Genomic DNA, 22,103 nt, shown 5'->3' on the forward strand with positions numbered 1-22,103 from the left:
GCTATTTCTTAAAGTCGACTTCTTGAGGGAACACTTGGCATGCCTTGCCAGATAGCCAAGCATCGGCTTCTTTGCGAGGCGCGTAATCGGGAAAGTTCTTGCGCTCTTCCCGCTTGACTTCGAGATCGATCTTCTCCTTCTGCTTGCGTTCTGCTGCGAGCTTTGGACTGAGTTGGCCATCGGCGGTGAGTGCCATCATGAGCTGCGCAGGTCCTATATATCAGACATACATTAGAGTACGATATATTAATACAAATATGTATATGCACATGTAAGTGTTCCAGAGCAAAGTGAAAGAACGCTCTTTACCCAATGGGAGACTGTCACCACGATCCACTTGCCAGGTATGCCAGGTCTTGCCATAAGTTTTTTGCAGATCCAAAAGAGCCGCCTTTTCACCTTCCTTGGCACCGAGTTCAGGCATTAATCTGGGCATAGGCAAAGCCAAGCTGCCACTGCGGACCTCGTAATCGTGTGAATGCCAATAGCGCTTTTCTTCCACAGGAAGCTCTATAGAGCAAATAAACAAACAAACAAACAAATAAAAATCAGGAAGGTTAATATGTTAGTAAACATTGGACTCGCTGTCCATTCGCTAACCCCTTTTACGAAACTAACGATCAAACAATTTCTCCGAAATGATGTATTCGATGCCAATCAGACGAGCGTCTGCATCGGGTGAGTCGTAGATGATGCATTGACGGAAGTCCTCGTTGACGTGCGAGCAAAAATGATGCGCATGTACTTGACGAGTCATGTCGTGACCGTAAATGTGGAAGCCGCACACATGTTCACAGATACGGCCCAAAGGCTGGAAGCTTTGCAGAGCACCTGAAGTGGCCGAAACGGCCTTGGATTGAGTAGAGAGAGGCTCACCGGGAATGTCACTCATGTTGGATATCTTTTGTTAAAGGGTACAGAAATGAAAAAGAAATTTGACTCTTTCGCATTACTGATCATGCATTATATACACATTATGTTTTTTACGGAAGGCTCTGCTAGACATCATCATGACGCCTTTTATTTCGGTCTGGACTGTTATTTCAACGAGACTTATCACATACACCCTTGTTTATGTCTCACACAGTGGCATGAATTTTTAAATCAATAGGGAGTTTTCAAACGATGACATGTAAACCACGTCAACTGAATTCATCATCATGATTCCCTTTTCGCCGCGGAAAGGCTACTTGTCATCATGATGGCCACAACAACAACGGCAAGTTTTACAGGAACTCTGCCAAAAAGCCGCAAAAGGGTCTCAACATCGTCTTCATCAGTATCGTTATCAGCAGCATTATCATCACCATCTTCTTTTCCGTCCTCTTTGCCACCACAGTCTGAGAGCAGCACCAGCAGTAGCGTTTTAATTGAGTACGGAGGGTACTACTAAAAGAGTAAATTCTTTGCAATAGAAGCAATGTACTGTATATACATGTGTAGGGGTGGCGGTGAGTGGTCGGTGTATGTGTACATCTAAAAGTATGCGTACCTAATATATTTTCTTCAACTTGGCGGAAAAAGATTACGGTTGCGTTGACGGAACACATCGAGCCTGTAGTACTACATTACTGCATGAGAGTATGGTGCACGCCATCTTGACCGTTCCTCCAGCAGACGCAGCAATATGTAACAGTATAATCGATAGTCGGTGAAGATTTCATGTAGTACAGATTCGCCATATATATTTGCCGAGCAAACTAAAGCTTCTGATTGGATTATGTTGGAATCGAACCTGTCAAATTTCCCCAGCACTTAACAACTTTGAGCGACGGTAACTTAAAACTTTATTCAAAAAAATCGAAACCGACAACTTCTTCTCCTGGTCAAAAGGAAATATTTTTATTGGTTTAGGATTTAGGTATGAGGTGATGAAGTGATTTCACAGTACTTTAAGTTACCCATAAGGTGGTATGGTTTTATATGGCGTGCACCACACTGATAAAGTAATGCGACTGTTACATATAGGTCAACACGTAGCATTCAGGGGGGGGAATAGATTATTAAGGTACCTCATACACTTTCCCTTTGGCCTCGTCTTCTCCTTAACGGGTCATCATCATGTCACTATCGTTTAAGCCGTCATTGATCGCCGTGTCCATGAGGTTCGTGACGGCTTCAGGAGCCATGTAGCTCGGTGTGCCGAACTATACCATAGTCATCGAAATTTAGTAGCTAGAAATTTTCCTTTTGACACCTTGTTTTTCATATGATAGTATCCTTTACAAGTTTGAAAACCCACTCTTCTTTAACGTTTTTTCTTTATAAAATAATAACCTACGATCCCGTCTCTTTCGATACAGTTCTGATTTCATCGATAGCCTTGGCAATACCGAAATCGATGATTTTAACTACGCCCTTCACCAGGACGAAATTACTGGGTTTTAGGTCAGCGTGTACGATGTTCTGCTGATGTAATACACGTACTGCCTCCACCATCAAGTGTGCTTTGTTTGCTTGTTTGTATGTTAATAACAACAGTAATATTTGTGATCAAGACAAACAGGGTACACCTCTTTTCTTTTCCTGTTCCTCGATGCCCTTTGCTGTCATACTGTACTGTACATATTAGACTTTCATACGTTACCTTTTTCCAGAAATACTTGATTCTGTGGATGTTAAGATGGTCTTGGCAAAGCAAGCTGGCAAAATTGATTTCGCCATACTCAAAGAGCTAATTTATGTGTGGGAAGTGTTCAGGGTTAGTAATTACGCGTTCGATCAAACACCACTTCTTTCGATTACCAAATCATTAAATATACAATCTCCACCCTCTATTCAATATCAAACTTACTATGTGTAACTGCCAGCTGGTCCTGCAGAGCTCAAACGCGTACATGCGTGTAACGGAGTCGTTCCCTTGCAGCTGTTGGAGAAGCTCTACTTCTTCAAGGTGTATATCGAGCCGGGAGGGATCGGTAACATTAACATTTTTCAATGCGTACTCGGTCCGGTCGAAACCCATAACCTTGCACACACGACACGAACCAGTGGACTTGACATGATTGAATTGGATATACTGTTTACCGTGAAACTATAGAATTCCATTAGTTAGATGTGCTGTTTAAGCCTCTTTGACAGGAGATCAAACTTTTACTTGCTCTATCTTCTTGCTCATTCCTTTCAACAACCCTACACAAATTTTGCTATTTACCGTAAACGTGTCGACCTCCGCTCCTGGTGTTATTGCTCCGAGTGACGGTAGTCGAGCACCGCGTTCTGGTGAACGCTGCAGAAAAACCTGCCGAGCGCTCTGTTCCGTCCGGCAAGAAAAAGACGAGCCACCGAGACGAAGCTCCGTAGGTTTCGGCACGAAGCGAAGCGGAGGTGCTCAACACCGAAAGTGTGCAGGTGACTACAAATGCTCTACATATAGAGAATTAGCAGCTATATTTCATGGAGAAGGAAAATCAGTCCTTCCATAATATCCGCAAGCTCATAGAGAGAGAGTGTGTGTGTGTAAATAATTACTCAAAGCTTTCCCCGATTTCAGGGGTATCACCAGCGCGCTTTTGACCCGTGCTAGGATGCATGATGGAAGCCAGGACTTACGCCCGGAGGCTGTCTAGGGTGAAGAGTATGCCGTTCGCATGAGGCGATGCAACATCAAAAAGATGGATACGGAACGTAGAGTTAGGGAGAGAGAGCAAAGAGGAATAAAAGAATATTCAAAGTATTTAATTTTGACGGCTTCCTCTAGGTCCATTCAAAACGAAATCAAAGGGCACATGCATAATTCCCGCGGCCCAAGTTCTGCATCGCACGCCTCGCAACAATGACATTTGCTGATAGGTTTCTTTGTGGCACTGCGTATACTGTGGTTAGTAAGAGTAATTTCACATGTCAAGGGCAGTGACTCGGAATGCTAAATGACTCATTTCATGCACAGATAATATTTCCAATGATGTTTTTTATGACATTGATGATGATACATCAGTGAAACCTTGCAAACACAGCGAGAATAACGGAGATGTCGTCCGAAATGTCGAAAGAGTGCACTTTAAGAAAAAAGCTGCGTCGAATAAAAACTGGCGAGCCTGCCTTGCCGCGGTTTGGATGTGTTACATGTTGACGAGTGAAATTGAAGACGCTGTCTAATGATAGTAGTGCTGAATGTCTCAATAATTGGGGAAGGTGTGGAAAGACAAACAGGATATCACAGAAAAACAGAATCAAGAGTTGGTTGGCGGAGCTGGCGAAGATCATCATGCAGGCTCACAGCAAGTTTATGCATTGAATCCCAAAACGTAAAAATACCTTTAACCTGATTTGGATCCCTTTGATTGTATTTACATGCATTCAAAGGCATTGTAAAGACATGTAAAGGCGCTTTGAAGCTTTTTACATGTTTGATGCGTAGCAGAGGCATGCACTTTTGATTATTCAACCTAATGCATTCACTTTTATTGCAATGACTGAAAAAAAGGAGCCCCATGTAGACACGTCGAAGATACTACATAAAAGTAAATTGTATGCGACTATACGCATTGACCACAGTCTCTACTACTGTACTGGTACTACTAGTAGATCATTTCCCTTTTTCCACACAGCTGATAACTGTTTCGGCTGACGAGCTTATTGGATGCGACCTTCTGTATGTTGTAAGTCATAACGTTAAGTGTGCTGCAAGTTTTTGCTTACGACATGATGCTTATGCGAATCCACAAGAACTATTAATGCATGATAGATGACGTTTCCCGCATCAGTAACTTATATGCAATTGAATGTTTCAGAAAAGACAGTATATAAAATTAAGATCATGTAAATTAAGATGATTGGGACGATGATGGCTATGGCTGTACTAAAGTACGCGATAGCGATTTCTCGCTACTGTATTATACATATCTCGATTTTTTATAATACGCTTCTCTCAAAGGCACTTAACAGACTTTTATGTCCGGGCACTTCACCACAGCGTAATTTTTGAATGACACGTTATCTCTTTCGTACGAGACGCAGCATTTTCGCATATAAGGTCTTAAGCGCCATTTCAACAATTTTATTAAAAAAACATTAGGTGTTATATAGCGTAGTGCTGTGACATTTAGCCTTCATTTCAAAAAAAATTACCTTGATGTCAATATGGATACAACATCCATCCATTGCAAAGCGGTAGCCCAAGGTATCATAAATCTCATTTAAGCTAGCAAAATTTTCCTGTGCCAAAGATCACATTTCTGTTCATGATCAGGTTGTCCAAATTGCTGTTTCTCACGGTCAAGATCTCCATGAACACTCCTTGCAGTTTTTGCTATCATACCAGCAAGTTATGTACAGAAATGTTACTATGGCGTGGTTTGGTGGCGTCTTCCATGCATGGCAAGTTTTTTTTGCCTTACATTTTGAGATCAGGTCGTTCCTTGGGGTTGTTATTCTTCATCCATTATATATACTTTTCTATCGTTCCTCCATACTTAGCGAACAATTACCTATAACCTTATTCCTTCCACATCCTCATAAGTTTGTCTAAATTCTCTCGATATAATCAATCAACAGGTTAATGTAGAGAATAGGAGCTTCTCCACGTGACGCCTATCTCGTCAGCACTAAGTATATACGTATGCAGGACTAATGAAAGGACGGGTATGATTAAGATTAATGGCTACTGAAAACGAGAATTATTGATTGTCGTAGTAGTTGTTACATCCAGAAGATACGTTTCCTTATTTGCGCACTGCTGATCTCAATCTTAAACATTAGAAATTATTCTTAATAAGAAAAAAAGGTATACATTTTTCGGGGAAGGGGAAGGTTCATTTCTGCTCTCCTTTTTATATTACAAGATAACTCATTTATTGATTAGTCGCCCACACCACTGTATTTCTAGACGCAATGCCTCAAGCGTTGATGACCAACATTAGCATCGGAGGACGATTTAGTTCATAGATGGATCAATCGCGAAAGGAAGGACGCATGAATGGAAGAACTACTACGGCGCTCATGCAAGGTCACTCTTTCGCTTGTGCTGAGCTTGATTGCTCTTTTTTGCTGGATGGTAGTATCTTTTTGTTGTGTCGATAAACTGTAGATACAGTACAATAAACTGGTGTTGTTTATGGTAGAGTAAGGCGAATGGGATAATTACATGTCACCTATACATGATACATTGTGCCGACGTATCCTACTCGCTTTTCATCTTGTGCATGATACTCCCAATCTGTTTTATATGTTTGCTTGATTTTGCATATGTATAATCATCTTCGTATTTTTGTATATATTCTAGCAGTAACTGATGGGTGATAGCTCATACAGTCGATTCCCTAAATTTCACATCCGTTAACTTTCAACCTTCAATAACTTCACCAAATCTTTGGGAATGGAAAAAATAGCATAGTAAAACTTTCCAATCCCGTGTATTTCACTTTCAATGTATCATCCACCAGGGTTGGAGCCTTATCGGGTTATAATAAAAAGCGCTGCTATATAGCTTTTAAAAGACAAGCACTGCACATTATTTATTTCGACTGGATCGTATAAGATTGAATATGATATTTAAAAAAATCATCTTAAAAACAGCTATCTAAAGAGCTTTGTCAGAGCCAAAGATCGGGTACACTTGTATCTGATAAATCTGGTTTCCGCTTGTGCAACCACTCAACCCGAATAAAAGCCCCACATTGATGTGTACAGGGAGCGGGGGAAAGCTTTGTCCTTCTCTCTCTTTTTCCCTCTTTATTATTTTGCTCTTGTTCCATATCATGCAAAACATGGTTGCTCCTTTTACAAACTCTCAGTATGGAAAATTTGCTACCACCTCTCGATTAATATCTTGTCTTATTATCGAGAATTTAGCCACGGCCTACTACTATTCTTGCCCTGAGGAAGAACAGCAGATGGTAGGCTTGTGTCTGGTACTACGAACACGACGCGATTCTCGGGACGAAGATGAAAAGCATACTTCACTAACTACTAAAGACCTTTTGGCAGTGGTTCCTTTACGTGGCATTCCCGAACTGAACTCCAGCGAAGCTGCTGCTTTAACCCTCCCTAATGGTGTCCAATGCCCTAAAATCGAACTGCTTGATCCATGGGATATGCTAGCCCCCCATATTTTTGGTCTCTACTGTGATGACAGCTCTCCAAACCCAAAACATTCCCAGGGCGTCCGAACTCTGGTTACCAAAGCGCTTGAGACGATAGGATTATTGAAAGAAGATCAAGATATAATGGTTGGCTATGATGCAGTACAGCTGTGGACCAAGTTCTCGCGTGATTATGGCGTATCTGAGACGGAGGATTCAAAGGCGATTGCATCGGAAGTAGCCAACTCCATCATCCATCAAAGTAAGTAAAAGTTATTACGCTAATTCGCCGATGTTTCTCGTTCCTCCTTGATTGACTGTTACCTTGTTTACCAGCATATACTTATGATCATCCAAAGCCATTACCCACGCTCGAGTCACCACCCTACCAGTGGGAGCAGCTGATATTTGAGGGTCATCCATATCATCCGGTATGCTCAAGCGAAAAGATATTCCTCGGGGACATACACGAAGAAACAACCATCCTACGAAAACTTATCGAACCTCCATTTTCCTTTAATTCTGTGAATCAAAATCACGTTCATTAGATGCACAAACTTCGGATCAGCGCGCCACCATTACCGCCTGTGGAGCCAGGACAAGTGGATTGGGACACTCCGAAATTGCGTCTTGTCGCGATCCCTAAAGAATCCATCACGCTTCGCGGCGATTTTGAGCAACGCGCTACGCCCTTGATCGACGCCATGTTGCAACCCACGGGCAAAGTTCAGGATCAGCGTGCCAAATATGCTGGTACCCATGTCTTTATGCCTGTGCACGAGTTCCAGGTACCCAACATCCAAGCCAAGTTCAAGGACGCGCTTGTATTCCCCGAAGCCAACAGCGTCACTGCCCACTGCTTGACATCGATTCGGACCGTTGCTGTGCCAGACGTTCTTAAAGAATTAACCGTCAAGCTGTGCGTAGGCATCAAGGTGACTTCGGCGCTCAGAATCATCTCCGTGTATTCAACTTATTTCGGTCCTGGGTTCTCGACACATGTGGTCCCTCGACTTGTGTATGACCGCTCGATTTTGACAGTGGAGCGGGATTTGGCAAGTGCTATTTATCACCATGACGATCCTCACGTGGCCAAGCATTGCAGCTGTATCTTGCGTGAAGCTGTGGAATATCCATCCAATCCAGTGAATAGTGATGCATTTGTTGTGACGGGTGCATTGGTGGAGAAAATCCAAAAGCCAGGTACGGACGAAACGTTGGTTACGCATGTCTGGAAGTTGGACACGGAGGAAAAGCGTGCTGCTTTTTTGGACAGGTGAAGTATTGTTTTTTTGTACTTTTGGAGGCAGTAACTTGTTATCGCGGAAAAGAAGTTCGGGTATGAATGAGCCGCTTATGCCATCATTGCTACCATTCCTTATAGATATATTGAATTGGCACTCAAGGCATTTATCCCACCATGCCGTGAAAATGGTGTTGCCTTTGAAGCGCACGGACAGAACACGGTGGCACGATTTGACAAGGAGACGGGAGTATTGAAGGGTTTTGTGATTCGTGATTTTGGTGGCCTTAGTATCCATCGCGAAACACTGGAAAAATCATGTGACGCTGAGCTAGATGTTTTGCCAGATAGCTCTATTGTTGCTGAATCCATGGATCTAGTCTACAATCGCCTTTATCATTCCTTGTTTCATACTCATCTGCAGAGATTGATTCGGGTACTGGGCATGCATCATAATGGCCGTGGCTGGGAAATGGTGCGTCGCTATTTTACTGAGCTGGTGCCCAAGAATGATCCCATGTACGCTTATTTCATGGAACAAAGCAAAGTATCGGGCAAGTGCCTGATATCCATGAAACTGGACGGTCTGTACCGTGACGTAAGTTATATGCAACTGCTGCCGTGATGGTCTTCCGTTATAAACAGTCTCCAAAATATAAAAAAGATATGCTCACATTTTTTTTCACTTATGTATCCCAATAGGACATCTTCCGACCGTTCCCTAATGTTATCCTTACTCCAAGACATGCTTAACAAACCTACTATATTAATTATATTCTGTATTATAAATAACTTGTAATTGTAGCTATATAGAGCTACCAAAACTGTACTGCAGTAGAATTATACTATTTTATAATTTTGATATGGGAGTCATAAGAGGTGTACATGCTTTTGAAATTTTTTAATACCAAATATATGCTTTACTGTGTGCAGTTTTGGCTTCTGCATTAGGATTTCAACGTGTTTTTGACACCTGAACATTGATTAAATACGAACATATCATACTGTTAGTAATTGGGCTTCATTCATATTGCATTACTGTACAGAGCAAGGCAGTGAGCTAGGATATCGCTTATTAGTGAGAGTAACAATTGTTGGCATATATATACGATTACTCTACTGTTGACTACTCTTGAAAAAACTTTGTATCCGGGACACAGAAACGTATATATACTGTACACTGTATTTTGATGTTATTACTGGTGGAAGATCTTCATTTTTATCGCGATGTGAGTATAGACAAATAAAGAAATGACAGCACTATACCCCATCAGCGTAGGGTTTTTGCTCGTATGACAAAGAAAATACCAAGTGATGGCTTATCGACATCAGGAATAGTGACGGGGCCAGACATATGGAAGAGAAAGATTTCAATGTAATCCCTCAAAATCAAAAACCACATCATCGGCCAGCACGCACGTGATGGCTACCGACCCTACTTCATTACCTGTGTTACAAATAAACAATGCTGCATCATAATGCGTTATGCTATCGATCTTTAGTATGCCTTGTAACAGTTGTACCCGTAGCGGGCTACAGCCTGAAGATCCGTCACGGTGTTGTCAAAGGTGGGCGCAGTGGTACATTACAACAGTATACAGTCTTATGGAAAAGAAAGGTGCTCTGGATTGAAATCTGTCGGTGGTCCGTGTAATATTATCAACCAAATAAACTTACGTAACAGATGGATAATGATGCCATTAGTTTGAGTTTAAGACAAATGATGAGCTAAACCCCTACTTGTAACTTATTATGAACATTATATATTCGCCAAGAAGAAGCAAGAAAAAAGTATGCAGTGACACCATGATTCTAGCTAGCAAAGATCTCGTACATAACACTGCGCGGATACTGTGTAGGTCACCATTTTCAAGCAAATAACATTGGATAGTGCCATTATTTACAGCTATAAGCAACACTGCTCCTTGCTTCTAATCAAAAGTTGTTGTTTTTGACCTACTAAAGGGTTTTAGAAATCTTCAAGGCAGTTAAAAAGGAATATATAACACGTTTTGACCTCTTTGCATAACCATTGATGCAATCACATGGAATTTGACTCTGTTGCTTGAACTTCTACCCTGTATTGACTCATAACTTGGGTCCTATAATGTCAAAACAAAAAAGTATTTAGAAAGGTCAATTGCCTATCTACAAACCCAAGAGTAATTCCCGTGTATCATAGTTACATATGTTGTATCTCGAAGTTGCCCGAGTCAAGCGAGAATTTTTCGCTGCAAAAGGACGGTTTCATTGGTCGGCGATCAGCAGTCTCGGTCACTCCGATTTTCATCGAGCTTTAAACTTCCTTGAAACACAGCAATAAAGCTTCCTTTACTTTTTCTTTATCTTATATATAGAGGTCTTTCTCTTTCTATTCCCCCCTACTCTACCCTTTTGATTATTTCTCTCCCCTTCCTCCTTTGTCGGTACCCGTACTATAAACACTCTCATGGACCACGATCACGGATCTAGCCAAGACACGCCGTATAACATTAATATACCCTATGCTGGCGCATTAGCGGGTGTTTTGGCAGGTCTAACCGTCTTGCTGGCGATCCGGCACTTTGTCTTCTCCTGGAATACATCCCGTAACAGCGGATATGTCAAAGCGTACAATCGATGTGAGCGCTTCATAGTAAACAAATTTAGCTACACGTTGAATGGACGGCGCAGTGGGCCGTGGCTCCCACCCATTGGCCTCATTCTCATAATTATCATGCTGTTGTCAACCGCCCTGCCATTATTACTTGTCGACGTTAACCTTTCCATCAACTCGAACCGTGCCGGATTCTTGGTTTTGGCACTTGTCCCGTTTGTGCTCGCGTCGACCGGTAAAAACTCTGCCATGGCGCTTGTTACAGGCATTTCACCCGTTAAACTCAATTACTTGCATCGAATTTTGGCAACCGCTATTGTTGTACTGGCAACAATCCATATGGCTCCGATGCTCAAGTCATGGTCACGGTTTCCCGCATTTATGCAATCCAAATTGGAAACTGAAAAGGTCCAGTATGGTCTAGGCGGCTACGGTTGTCTGTGCCTTGTTTTCCTCGGAAGTCTTGGTCCGGTCCGACGCTTTTTCTACGAAGGGTTCCTCGTGTCCCATCTTCTCGCTTTTGGATTCATGGGTGCCGTAGCGAAACACACTCCGTATGCCATGCGCTACTTCTTTGCGGGCTTCGTGTGCTATGCAGTGAATGTTTTGACCGGCTGGTTCGTTAAGTCACGTGTTGCACGCGCTCGCTTTGATGTCTTGCCGAATGGGTGCACAAGAATCTCGCTGCGTCTTTCGAGTCCCTTGCTCCATCGTCCTGGTCAATATATTTACGTCAACTTGCCTGCCTTGTCGTATTTTCAATGGCACCCATTTACAATCACAAACACCCGTATGGCTGCAGACAGCGCTTGCGACATGGTGGAAGTACATGCATGCGTACGTGGCAACTTTACAAAGAAGTTATATGAACGAGCCCAACATGGCCAGGAGTGGACTGCATTTATTAGTGGACCCTGCGGCAATGGTTCTATCGACCTTGAACCTACCACAATGCTCTCATCCCATAAATCCATTCTGCTGCTTGGCGCCGGTGCTGGTGTCACATTTCCTATTCGATTACTGCGCGATCTAGCATATACGTTATTTGAACTGCCCTTGACACGCGACTACATCACTCAGGAAATATATTTCTGCTGGTCTGTTCGACACGCTGGCGAGCTCGAGTGGTTCAGGCAGGAACTGGAACGGCTTTTGGTCGTTTTTGAAAATGCTCGACGATCTGAAAGCCGCATCCCGCGGCTTACGGTCAACCTCTATGTCACCAGTTCGGACGGCGATGCTGCCATTAATGAGAAGGTGGATGACGAGGAACAGCACCAGAATGAAGGCAATGTTATGCTTCAGGCAACTTCAGACGAGTCAGCAAAGCCAGCCATGTATCTCAATACCCGTATCAAGACTAAAGCATTACTCAAAAGTCTTCATGATCGATCCCCTGGTGTCTTTGGTAAGAAAGCAAAACAGATCACTTTTGTCAGCCAAGCTACTACAACAAATAACTGACGACTCCTATTTTTGTCGATAGTTTGTGGACCATCTGGGTTCAACGCCCAAGCCAAGAATGCAGTAGCCGGTCGAACGTCGATAGGTTCTGGCCCACATTTGCATTGTGAAGCGTTTGAGTATTAAGTAATTTAAGTATATTCCCCCCGCCCTCTTTCTCTCCATTTGTAATTTGCCCCAATTTGTTCTGTATTAATCTTCATCCTCATCTGTTTGTTTCGTTTCCCTTGAAACTGTATTTCAACTTCCCCACTGGAAACACTGTAGTTTACCGTATACATATTACAAAAATATTATATATATATTTCTCATTACTTACAAAACAATTGAACACTACATCGAGTGATACGTCTAAAACAAAAATATTAAATAGAAAATTGAAGTTACATGGATTGAGTGTTATCAAGACACTTTTCAAAAGTTGGGGAATACGCATAATTGAAGATTTCTTTTTAGTTAGCAGAGTTGGCTTCAGCTTCCTCGCGAATGACAGCAGCAAGACGACACACAGCTTCGTCCATTTGATCCATCTCGATGCAGCTATATGAGACACGGACACAGGGTGTTTTGTCTTGAAGGGGCATGAAGGCCTATTATAGTCATCGATAAAAATTAGTCACCGAATAAAACAGAAAGAAAGCAAAAGGCAACAAGACTTACCACACCAGGAACAGCCAAAACATTCTTCTTGACTGCCTTTTGCAATATCAGCTCGTTCGAGTCAGTGATGCCACCCAACAGGCGAATCCAGACAAACATGCCAGAGTCAGGCGCAACCCATTCGGCTAATCCCTTCAGGTTACGGTCCAAACACTTGACAAAGGCATCGCGTCTTTCACGATAAAATTTGGCGACACTGTCAACGTGCTTGAAGAAACCATCGTGACCCCATTCGGCCAACAAACCATAAGCCATCAATTGAGGGACACCAGCGGGTTGCAAGTTCGTTACCATGGTGTGCATGTTCATCCGCTCAATCAAGACCTTGGGGCCGGAGACCCAACCAATACGAATACCGGACGACAAAATCTTGCTCATACTGTCCATACGCAAAACACGGCCGTCCACATCCATGGAGAAATACGAAGGAGTGCGCTGGGTGTTGAATTGGAGATAGTAGTATGGGTCGTCTTCAATGATGATGATATCGTGCTTCTTGCATACTTCGTAGGTTCGCTTCTTGCGTTCCAGCGTAGAGCTGACACCAGTAGGGTTACCGCCGACAGGAACAGTGTAAAGAACCTGAGGACGGGGCTGGTCCTTCTTGCCGCTGGGGTTTGACTCTGGCCAGTTGGACAAGATCTGATCAAGGGCTTCGGGACTTATACCTTGGGCATCGGTGGCAACGGGAACCAAATCGATAGGCTGAGTCTCAAGGAACGATAAAGCACCAGTATAAGTAGGCTCCTCAACAAGCAAAGCACTTCCGGGTTCAGCAAACATTTCCAATGCCTAATTGTTAAGAATATCATGCCACCAATGTTAAATGACCAAAGCTTCAAGATCTGTCAAAGGGGATTCCGAATATATTTCGTACGGCAAACTAACCTTGGTCAAGAGATCCTGCGAGCCAGGACCCACAGCCAAGTCAAATTCCTTGCAAGGTGGAGCATGTTCCTTGATTTGGAGTTCACGCAACCACTGATTCAACTGAGGCAAACCGGACTATCGTGTAAAAGAGCGAGGTTACCCGTGAGAAAATTGAGTATAAAGTTTTGCTTTCTTTTATATAAAATACAAGGAAGAGAGGCTTACAGTGAGGTCATACGACAAACTACGTCTGAACAAGTCATTGTCAAAAGTGATCGTCTCTCCGGACTTGAGTGTGACACTCATGCTTGCATAGGGGAACGTTTCAGGGTTGGGTTGACCAGCACCCAAGGAGAGCTATCACAAAAATTTACAGCCGTCAATTGGAAGATTAGATGATCGCCTGTATGTATATGTAACAGCGCAAAAATTCATGTACCATCTCCTTGTTGTTCATGTATGGCATCAGGGCACGAACTAGATTAGTGGTAAATGTTGTCAATAACTGATAAATTGTGTTTGTTGATATGGCAAAACTTGTTGCTTACTGGCTGATGGGTTGCGAGCCTTGCTGCGAGTGCTAAGGAACTTTTGATAATCCATGGTGACGAGAAAAGACGAATGGAAAGCAGAAAAAAATAAAACGGGAAAAAGAACATCAGCGTAGCATTTGATTTATAGGTTCTCGCTATGTTTTAGATCTCAGCGTAACGTATAGGAATCAAGATCTGCCTTTTTTTTTGCTCCCGAAGCTCGGAGAGTGGACGTATAGCAAGAGGGAAGGACAAGAGAACTGCTTGCAATATGACGCGTATTTACGTATAGTGGTAGGTAATTAGTAGCCGAGGGATGCAAAAACCTCGCACGCATGATTTGATTGCTGGCCAGTTATCATGGTGAGTCATCTGTGTAGAGCTGTCCTGCTTAACAAGCAAAGAGAAGAACACACATAATGCAATTCTACATAATTGTGTAACATACACTGTAGCATTCTGCTTAGGAATATACGTCAAAAAGGATTATTTTATATAATACAGACAAATAAGTTCGTAGGGAATAAAAGAGTATAAATGTACAGCTGGGAGGTGAAAGGTGGGAGGTGGGAGGATGAGTTGGAGATTTTTCTTAGTGATCGTGCTCGCCAGTAAGGCCGCCCAGGGAGCGGAATCTGCCAAAGATCATTTCACCAATGAAAACGCCGACAACAATGACAAGGAGGTATCCGCCATTACCTGTCATTACAACCATCATGAGCAAGTAGCTTACAAAAGACGCCAGCGCCGTGAGGAAGCTACGAATTGTATCGATTGGCCAGTTGAAAGGTGCTACGCGTGGTAGTCGATGAGCTTCGGGATACGCGTTGTAGTTGTATGGAATATTATTGGATGTAGACGATGAAGGTGTATCAATAGGAAGATCGCCGCTTGTTTTCTAAGATGCAAGCGAAGGCGGTTGTTAGTTTTCTGAGAATAGATACAAGTGCACGAATCCTGTAAATGTCCAAGTTACCTCGGGTGCTTTTGTTGCTGCTTTAGCAAACAAGCCTGCTATCCGTGGCGTCGGATTAAATCCGTTGTCATTGTAAGTATTGATGCCATACAGGCGTTGGTACCGAATGTTTGCCCAGGAATTAAAATACGCTTCGATCGCAAAGATACTGCGCGAGAGGATCGCAATGAAAAGCAGACCAAAGCAGGCACCGATATACGCTGGTTCGGCAGATGGCAACCATGCGTCGAGCCATATAGCATCACCGGAAGAAGACCAATGGAAAGTGCCCATGCTCATCGAGCTGTGGTCCATCGAGTCACTTGTGCTGCTACCTCCACTCATGTCCATTGTGTACGCGTGTGCTGTTTGTAATATGTGGTGAAGGTCAAATATACAATAGTGGAGAAGAAAGGAAGGTTGGGTCGGGGTGATCCTAGCGTTGGTTTTAGGCTTTTTATAAAAGATATAAACTTCTCAAAGTGAATTTTGAAATCCAGATCCGCTTGATTGGAGGAGCAAAAATCTCGCATTGTTTCGGGTTCCCTTGGTGTAACCGGGTAACCAGGTTCCGTCAACTGACGCCAAGTGGTTAATTCTTCTTGCTCCCTCTAAGTACTAGTGCTTTTGCTCCGATTGACGCGTCTCTATACAAGGGTCAATCCGATGAGTATGTGGCAGCTTAGCCCAGACCACTTGAATTTGCGAAATTGTTATATCGCTCTGACTAGAAAAATAACGTGTTGCCAGCAGTAATCTCTGGCCCGGTGCATATTGTAGATGTTTCTCACAGTCATCATATGTTATGTTAGGTACCTTGCAATTATAAAAGTACGACACCGCAAGTGAGATCCCAGAACATACACCATTCCCAATGCGAAGAGACGGAGCAACTAGCGGTGCCGTCTTTATCTTAGTAAGTTAGTATATATACTGTCAGAGTGAAAACACTACTTTTAGGTGCAGATCTCTCTTCTTAAAAGCATTTCATGAAAACTGGAAGCTGGCCTGTTATTATCTTTGGGTGATGATGTTGTATATTGAGCCATATGTGAGCGATGGGAAATCTTTCTGTCACGAGTGATGTTGAAAGTTTTGAGCAAATGAACCAATTTTCTTCGATGCGGCAATGTATGCAGGGTAGTGTATATGCAGATCATTTGAAAACCCAGTATCCACAAGCAGTCTTCTCTTGATTTCGCTAAGCCTAGTTTTTATCGACTCCTTAAAGTATATACCGAGTACCTTAATGTTATGAAGGATTTAAAATATCTTTTTTGCCAAGATTTGTTTTGAAATAATTATTGTGTAGGCATTGATTACCATTATCTGTACGTTTCGTAACATGATAACATAAAGTAGCAAAAAATTTCTCGAACGTGGACAGCTGCAAATGATCTCGAGATGCACGGTACACTGCGGCTTCATGCTTTCTTTTAGAAAGGTGCCGAGGAAAAGAGAGAAGGAAGGGGAGAGGCAAGAAATATATGCCTGAGCGCATATTCTCTCAATACGAAGCATTACATTTATATAATAAGAGTGCAGTACAGCATTAGAAGCATAGTAGGAGTGGCATGTATTGAAACATACTACATACGTACTCAATGGCAATTTAGAAAGTGATTACGTAGCAAACTGTCTTTGGGCTCGGTAGAACTGATAATATTCAAGGTGTCGTTAAATACTAGGCGGCATTTTTCTGTTGATACAGTACGTGATTGACCTGGTAATTCCAGCGACCACGATAATACCAACAATAGTTGTACTTGTACTTGGCCGTTGTGTGCTTCCATATACATTAGTTCTTGAAAGATTAAGTTTTAGCTGCTGAGTGATGATCGACTAAAACATTCCAATTGTGCCTGTCCTAATAAGTAGCTGTGGTTTTCGTTGTAAAAAAGAGTTAGCTTCTGGTGAATTGCCTGATGCATATTCTTTTTGGTTACGGTTATAGTATAAGCGCCACCGATGATTAACGTATATCTTATACGCTGAACGGGTTTAATATCGTCGCGCATCATGTATTACGCGTTCTATGTTGGATTTACTATCTTATGTTTTGTTGCATCTGATGCAAACTATTGTTATGCTGCATTAGTTGCGTAAGGTCCAAGATGTCATTCACCTTTTTTTTTGGTAGAAAAAATCCTTCTGAAGTCAATCATCTTTGGTGACTTTTCATTAGAGCTTTCATTATTAACTTCTTTGATTTCTTCAAGTTCCATTTGTTGCTGTGTTATGTAAGTTTGCTACTTGCCAACGCCAAAAACCTGGGAGCCTCAGTGAAGCTTGATCGATAACAACAACAACAACGTGTCGTTTACGCCCTTATTGTACATTCTCAAACAGAAGGAAAATGGATTGAATTGATCTAAACAAACGACATCTGTCATATCACACAGGCACATATAGTAGGAGCACAGCCAATGTTACCTCCCACCCCAGAACGATACTGTAAAAGTGAGCACATTATATAATAGCAGTGGTAGCGGTAGCGCTCTTAGAACTATCACTATTAACTTTACCTTTGTATGAAGAAATTATCACGTTACTGTTTGTGAGCTTACGGTTGACACGAAGCAAAATAACTTGAACAACATGCGGGTGACGATAAAGAATTGACATCAAGGCCCAGCCACATTGTTTTTCTGACATATATCCAATAGTACGTGCTATAACTGAGGAGCTTGCTGTAGTAGTATATAGCAGTACTACCTGCAGGATATCTGATATTTAGTGAAGAGTATTACAGGTAGTAACTATTATTGATAGTGCGAAAATTTGACAATGGAACAGTAATTATAATCACAAGCAGCTGTATTAATATATAAAGGAGAGAGAGAGTGAGTGATAATGCACCGGAACCGCCAAGAACGGAAATGGCATTTCCGAAAACAAAGTTCTCGTGACACTGGGCCTGGCCAATGGCATCCTCAAAAGTTCGTTCTATTCCACTGTTTCGAACCAAGGTAAGTTTCTACTCAGCCTTCTTTTGCTTTCAACTTATTTCCCGAGATAATCAACAATGGCAGCCGACACAATAACTAATGACAAAGCATTCACCGAACAAAAGTTACAAGCCGTTGATCTGACAACGGCTGAGAATGAGGAATCGCCGTCTGCTCTGTCGTCTTCTTCTCTGTCACCACCGTCGTCCGAGCAACAACAGCAGGAGGACGACCAGCAACCACAGCCAGCAAGCATAGGTATCGTGTACTTTCGCGCTTCAGGCTATTGTTTAGGCTTGGAGTAAGAGCAAGGGAATTTTTTTGATTGACACATTGATATTTTTTCCGTTATAGAAAGCGAAAGGGGTGGTTCCGAGGAAAATACAAGATCCTGTAATCAAGAGGATCAAGGCGCTGTAGCCGCAACCGTTGCGGCAGCTGTCGCAAGCGTGGCACTGCAAGATACCGCCGTCAATACAATTAGCAAACATCGGCCTACACCGATCCAAACGGGCAAGGCAAATACAGAAGCAGAGCATGTTGATGGCGATGGTAACAATGCAGGCGATATAGAACCACCAGGACCAACACCTCCTCCAAAGAACACAAACATGGCAGACTACTTGACACCACCTACGCCAGGTGTTCTTCCCATGGCTGATCCTAATTATCGTCGGCAGCTCGAGGAGGATGAAAGACAGGAGCAGGCCTCGCAGTCCAACACATTCACGCCCGTCAACATCGATCTGAAACGAGTCAAGGCAAACACACTTAGTCCAAGAGAGCAAGAAGCTGCAGGTAGGATGATTACTATATATCTTCACTAGCGTTCGAAGAAAAAAAGATCGAGCAGACTGATGTACTTTCTACCTCTGGTGTTGTGGATATCTACAAGATGAAACGATGGCACAAGGAATCTCTGCCCTTTTCAACAACAAATTCTCGCATGCCAAGGGTATCTTTGAATCCCACGCCCATGAGTGAGTGGAAAAGCCTTTCTCAGTCCAATTACTTGTTCTTCTGTCGAGCCCATATTTAGAACAAAGCTAATGATGTGGTACGATAACAACTGTGTTGTATGATATAATTAGAGACGTCTTGCATTCACTTGGTCTAGGCTCTATGGCATTTTTGAAAGGTAGATCCACATGAACTGTCATTTTTCAAAATGAAATTTTTGTCAACTAACGTTTTCTTGTTTGTTTATAAATAGCTATCACTGTAAGCTTCGACACTTTTGGCAGTTTTTTTTTCACACACTCACAATAGAAATAAATGCCGGTCGTTCCATCCCGATTTCGTTGTGTGACGTTGATATTCATATAGTCTGCAAATCCGAGAGATGCCGAGGTAGCCATTGCCAGCTTAACCGAGACATACCAGTTTGCTCAAGCACAGATCGAGGCAGCACAAGCCAAGAAGCCGCTGAAAGATACCGTATCGCACATGTTTACAAACTTGATGGGTAGCAACACAACTGGACTGCCTACGAACACACGACCGCTCAGCCAGGACCAGCTTAAACAGCGACCCACGTTCATGCCGAATGGTGCCTTACGTGCACATATCATCAAGGCCGAGTGTGGCTTGCTCATGAGTATGGTCCACATGTCGCAAGAAACAGTGCTTGGTTACTTGAAAATGGGATTGAATCTGCGTAGAGGTAAGAAAAGTTAATTTGGATTGCATATCAGGCTCTGTTTTCCAGAGAGACATATTGTATTAACTAGCATCCGTTCGCAGCCTATAGCAGCTATAGCTTGGTCTGGCAAGAGTATAAGCGTATGGGCCAAGATTTCCATAAATACATTGACGAGAACACTGTCTCTGCAATTCAATTTGGGTATGTGACATAGGGATGTTGTGCTTTAGGGGGAAGAAGTGCTTACAAAGTGACTTATTTACCCCTTGTCGTTCTTTAGCATTGGATCTGTGCATTTACTATTGTCATCATTGCCGCCCAAGATCCTCAAAATTGTCTCAGCCTTTGGATGGAATGCGGACAAGCATCTTGGATTTGCTCTTTTGAAATTGTGCCTTGAAGGCAGGCGTATCCGTGCTCCGCTTGCATCAATGATGTAAGTTGCAAAGACGCTATATAGCTGTTTGCCTGAGCTCTCATGCATACTTGTAACGTCTTAGGTTACTTTCGTACTATGTTATTTTGACATCCCATGCACCGCTTATCCTAAATCGTGAATTGATGCAGCCGGCTGTAGATTGTCTATTGGATGCGCAGAAAACGCATCCAAGTTCTGCTTTCTTTTTGTATTTTGCCGGTCGCGTCTCGCGACTCACACGCAGTATCTCCTTATCGACACAATCATTCGATTACACCAGCGATGTCAGCAAGGGAGAGTGGGCAGAGGTATCGATGGGCCTTTTAGCCAGTTACGAGATTGCATTCAACTCGGCAATGGAACTCCAGTGGGAAGATGCAGCTCAACAACTTGAAGCACTCATTCCAACACATACCAAACCAGCCTTTATCAAATACTTTTACGGCGTATGCATGGAAATGATGGGTAACCGGAGCGAAGCTATTCTGGCGTTTGCTGAAGCTCCCAAACTTGTCAGTGGCAACGGATCTCAACTCGAGCAGTTTATCATCAGCCGCGTCAACTTTTTCGAACGAAGTGGATATCAAGATCTGGATTTCGTATTGCCTGCGCTTGAAATCCTGCTTCTTTGGAACTCGCTAGCAAATATGAGTGATGAGGCATTGGAAGTATGCTTGGACAAGGTCGATGAAACGCTCAATAGAATTTATGACCGAGAGAAGCGAGAGTATGAAATTCGAACGGTAGAGATTGCTCCCAATATTGCGCCACCAGACTATTACGATCAACGAGCCACGTTGCTTCTTATCAAGTCATCGATATTAAATGCACTGTCACGAGGTCGTGAGGCAATCCCACATTTAAACTGGATTTTGGATAATCGTAAACGAATCTTGCATACCAAGTGGATTGTTCCGTTTGCTTACTGGTATGTAGATAAAGTATGAACCACAATGTTCTCTTTTGGATATACTAACCAACACTCTTTTGCAACAGGGAATCTGGTGTTACATGCTGGTGTATGGAGGAACATGGTCGGGCACGCTCGCTTTGGGAGGCAGCACTCAGTTTCTCTGGATATCCTTTGGAATATCGATTGGCCATTGTAGGTTTCTCGTCACTACTTGATAGTTGCTGCTACATGGCACGTTTATATTGCTGACATTATCTCATTTGATTTTTCTTCTTCTAGCGTTTAAATCTTGCAATCACACACGCCAATGATCTTGGTATTCTAGCATCTGAGACACCAAGACCTGAGAAAGGAATTAGCACCAATGGCCGCAAACGATTATCCCTCGCGTCGAAAATGTCGCCACCTGACTCTCCTGATTTGGGCAATGGCAATAGTCATTCCGATCATCCAAAAGTTGAGAGCCCTCCGCCTACTCCCACTACTACATCAACATAAAGCACCCTGCCGCTCTACTCTATACACATATCCGTTAAGCTGTTTATATTTTGATAATAATTTGGTTATTACACTCTGAACTTTCATAGTTGTCTTTTTAAATTAATGTTACCTTTTCCGATACTATTTGTAATGCATGTAGATAAGTGAAATAGATGCTTTATTGATACGAAAATAAAGCTTCCCACCTGTGCTCTGCATTGACACTATAATTCCCCACTTTTCCCTCCCAGTCTCTACCAAATTTTATGAATTTAAAAGAGTAGTGTTAATGATGCAATATGACACTACAGTATATTTGTTGATACCAATGCTAATGTGTGGGATATGTATGCTAATTA

The 22,103-nt window shown here is 42.6% G+C and overlaps 7 protein-coding genes across 7 annotated transcripts; 3 read left to right on the forward strand and 4 right to left on the reverse strand.

Moving 5' to 3' along the window:
* Window position 1: 1 nt before the first annotated feature.
* Window positions 2–892, reverse strand: BDB00DRAFT_756365 (uncharacterized protein; the record flags this gene model as incomplete). The annotated part of the gene is made up of 3 exons (XM_053118900.1): window positions 2–213; window positions 310–510; window positions 619–892. 3 exons carry the CDS (start codon window positions 890–892, stop codon window positions 2–4), a joined length of 687 nt encoding a protein of 228 aa, XP_052983926.1.
* A 1,153-nt stretch (window positions 893–2,045) lies between these two features.
* On the reverse strand, window positions 2,046–3,533 carry BDB00DRAFT_868260 (kinase-like domain-containing protein; the record flags this gene model as incomplete). The annotated part of the gene is made up of 6 exons (XM_053126449.1): window positions 2,046–2,147; window positions 2,302–2,409; window positions 2,588–2,674; window positions 2,795–3,034; window positions 3,162–3,366; window positions 3,472–3,533. The coding sequence occupies 6 exons, from the start codon at window positions 3,531–3,533 to the stop codon at window positions 2,046–2,048; spliced, it is 804 nt and encodes a 267-aa protein (XP_052983927.1).
* A 3,118-nt stretch (window positions 3,534–6,651) lies between these two features.
* On the forward strand, window positions 6,652–9,144 carry BDB00DRAFT_803526 (IucC family-domain-containing protein). Its single transcript, XM_053122026.1, has 5 exons — window positions 6,652–7,284; window positions 7,359–7,453; window positions 7,571–8,298; window positions 8,407–8,863; window positions 8,968–9,144. The coding sequence occupies exons 1-5, from the start codon at window positions 6,699–6,701 to the stop codon at window positions 9,016–9,018; spliced, it is 1,917 nt and encodes a 638-aa protein (XP_052983928.1). The 5' UTR covers window positions 6,652–6,698; the 3' UTR covers window positions 9,019–9,144.
* Window positions 9,145–10,611: 1,467 nt separating this feature from the next.
* Window positions 10,612–12,629, forward strand: BDB00DRAFT_803527 (ferric reductase NAD binding domain-containing protein). The gene is made up of 2 exons (XM_053122027.1): window positions 10,612–12,269; window positions 12,348–12,629. The coding sequence occupies exons 1-2, from the start codon at window positions 10,715–10,717 to the stop codon at window positions 12,449–12,451; spliced, it is 1,659 nt and encodes a 552-aa protein (XP_052983929.1). The 5' UTR covers window positions 10,612–10,714; the 3' UTR covers window positions 12,452–12,629.
* Window positions 12,630–12,632: 3 nt separating this feature from the next.
* Window positions 12,633–14,582, reverse strand: BDB00DRAFT_951264 (pyridoxal phosphate-dependent transferase). The gene is made up of 6 exons (XM_053129585.1): window positions 14,404–14,582; window positions 14,295–14,332; window positions 14,081–14,212; window positions 13,874–13,990; window positions 12,986–13,777; window positions 12,633–12,915 (listed from the first exon to the last, which is right to left on the reverse strand). The coding sequence occupies exons 1-6, from the start codon at window positions 14,456–14,458 to the stop codon at window positions 12,778–12,780; spliced, it is 1,272 nt and encodes a 423-aa protein (XP_052983930.1). The 5' UTR covers window positions 14,459–14,582; the 3' UTR covers window positions 12,633–12,777.
* Window positions 14,583–14,980: 398 nt separating this feature from the next.
* On the reverse strand, window positions 14,981–15,694 carry BDB00DRAFT_784591 (Ctr copper transporter; the record flags this gene model as incomplete). The annotated part of the gene is made up of 2 exons (XM_053120473.1): window positions 14,981–15,286; window positions 15,365–15,694. The coding sequence occupies 2 exons, from the start codon at window positions 15,692–15,694 to the stop codon at window positions 14,981–14,983; spliced, it is 636 nt and encodes a 211-aa protein (XP_052983931.1).
* A 2,452-nt stretch (window positions 15,695–18,146) lies between these two features.
* On the forward strand, window positions 18,147–22,033 carry BDB00DRAFT_803535 (uncharacterized protein). Its single transcript, XM_053122028.1, has 11 exons — window positions 18,147–18,549; window positions 18,646–19,089; window positions 19,187–19,271; window positions 19,383–19,429; window positions 19,505–19,512; window positions 19,618–19,954; window positions 20,035–20,134; window positions 20,214–20,369; window positions 20,434–21,279; window positions 21,348–21,456; window positions 21,544–22,033. Exons 1-11 carry the CDS (start codon window positions 18,369–18,371, stop codon window positions 21,760–21,762), a joined length of 2,532 nt encoding a protein of 843 aa, XP_052983932.1. The 5' UTR covers window positions 18,147–18,368; the 3' UTR covers window positions 21,763–22,033.
* The last annotated feature ends 70 nt before the right edge of the window (window positions 22,034–22,103 follow it).

This window comes from Zychaea mexicana, assembly GCF_025766255.1.
Source record: "Zychaea mexicana strain RSA 1403 chromosome Unknown BDB00scaffold_8, whole genome shotgun sequence".
In the NCBI taxonomy this organism is placed as follows: domain Eukaryota; kingdom Fungi; phylum Mucoromycota; class Mucoromycetes; order Mucorales; family Lichtheimiaceae; genus Zychaea; species Zychaea mexicana.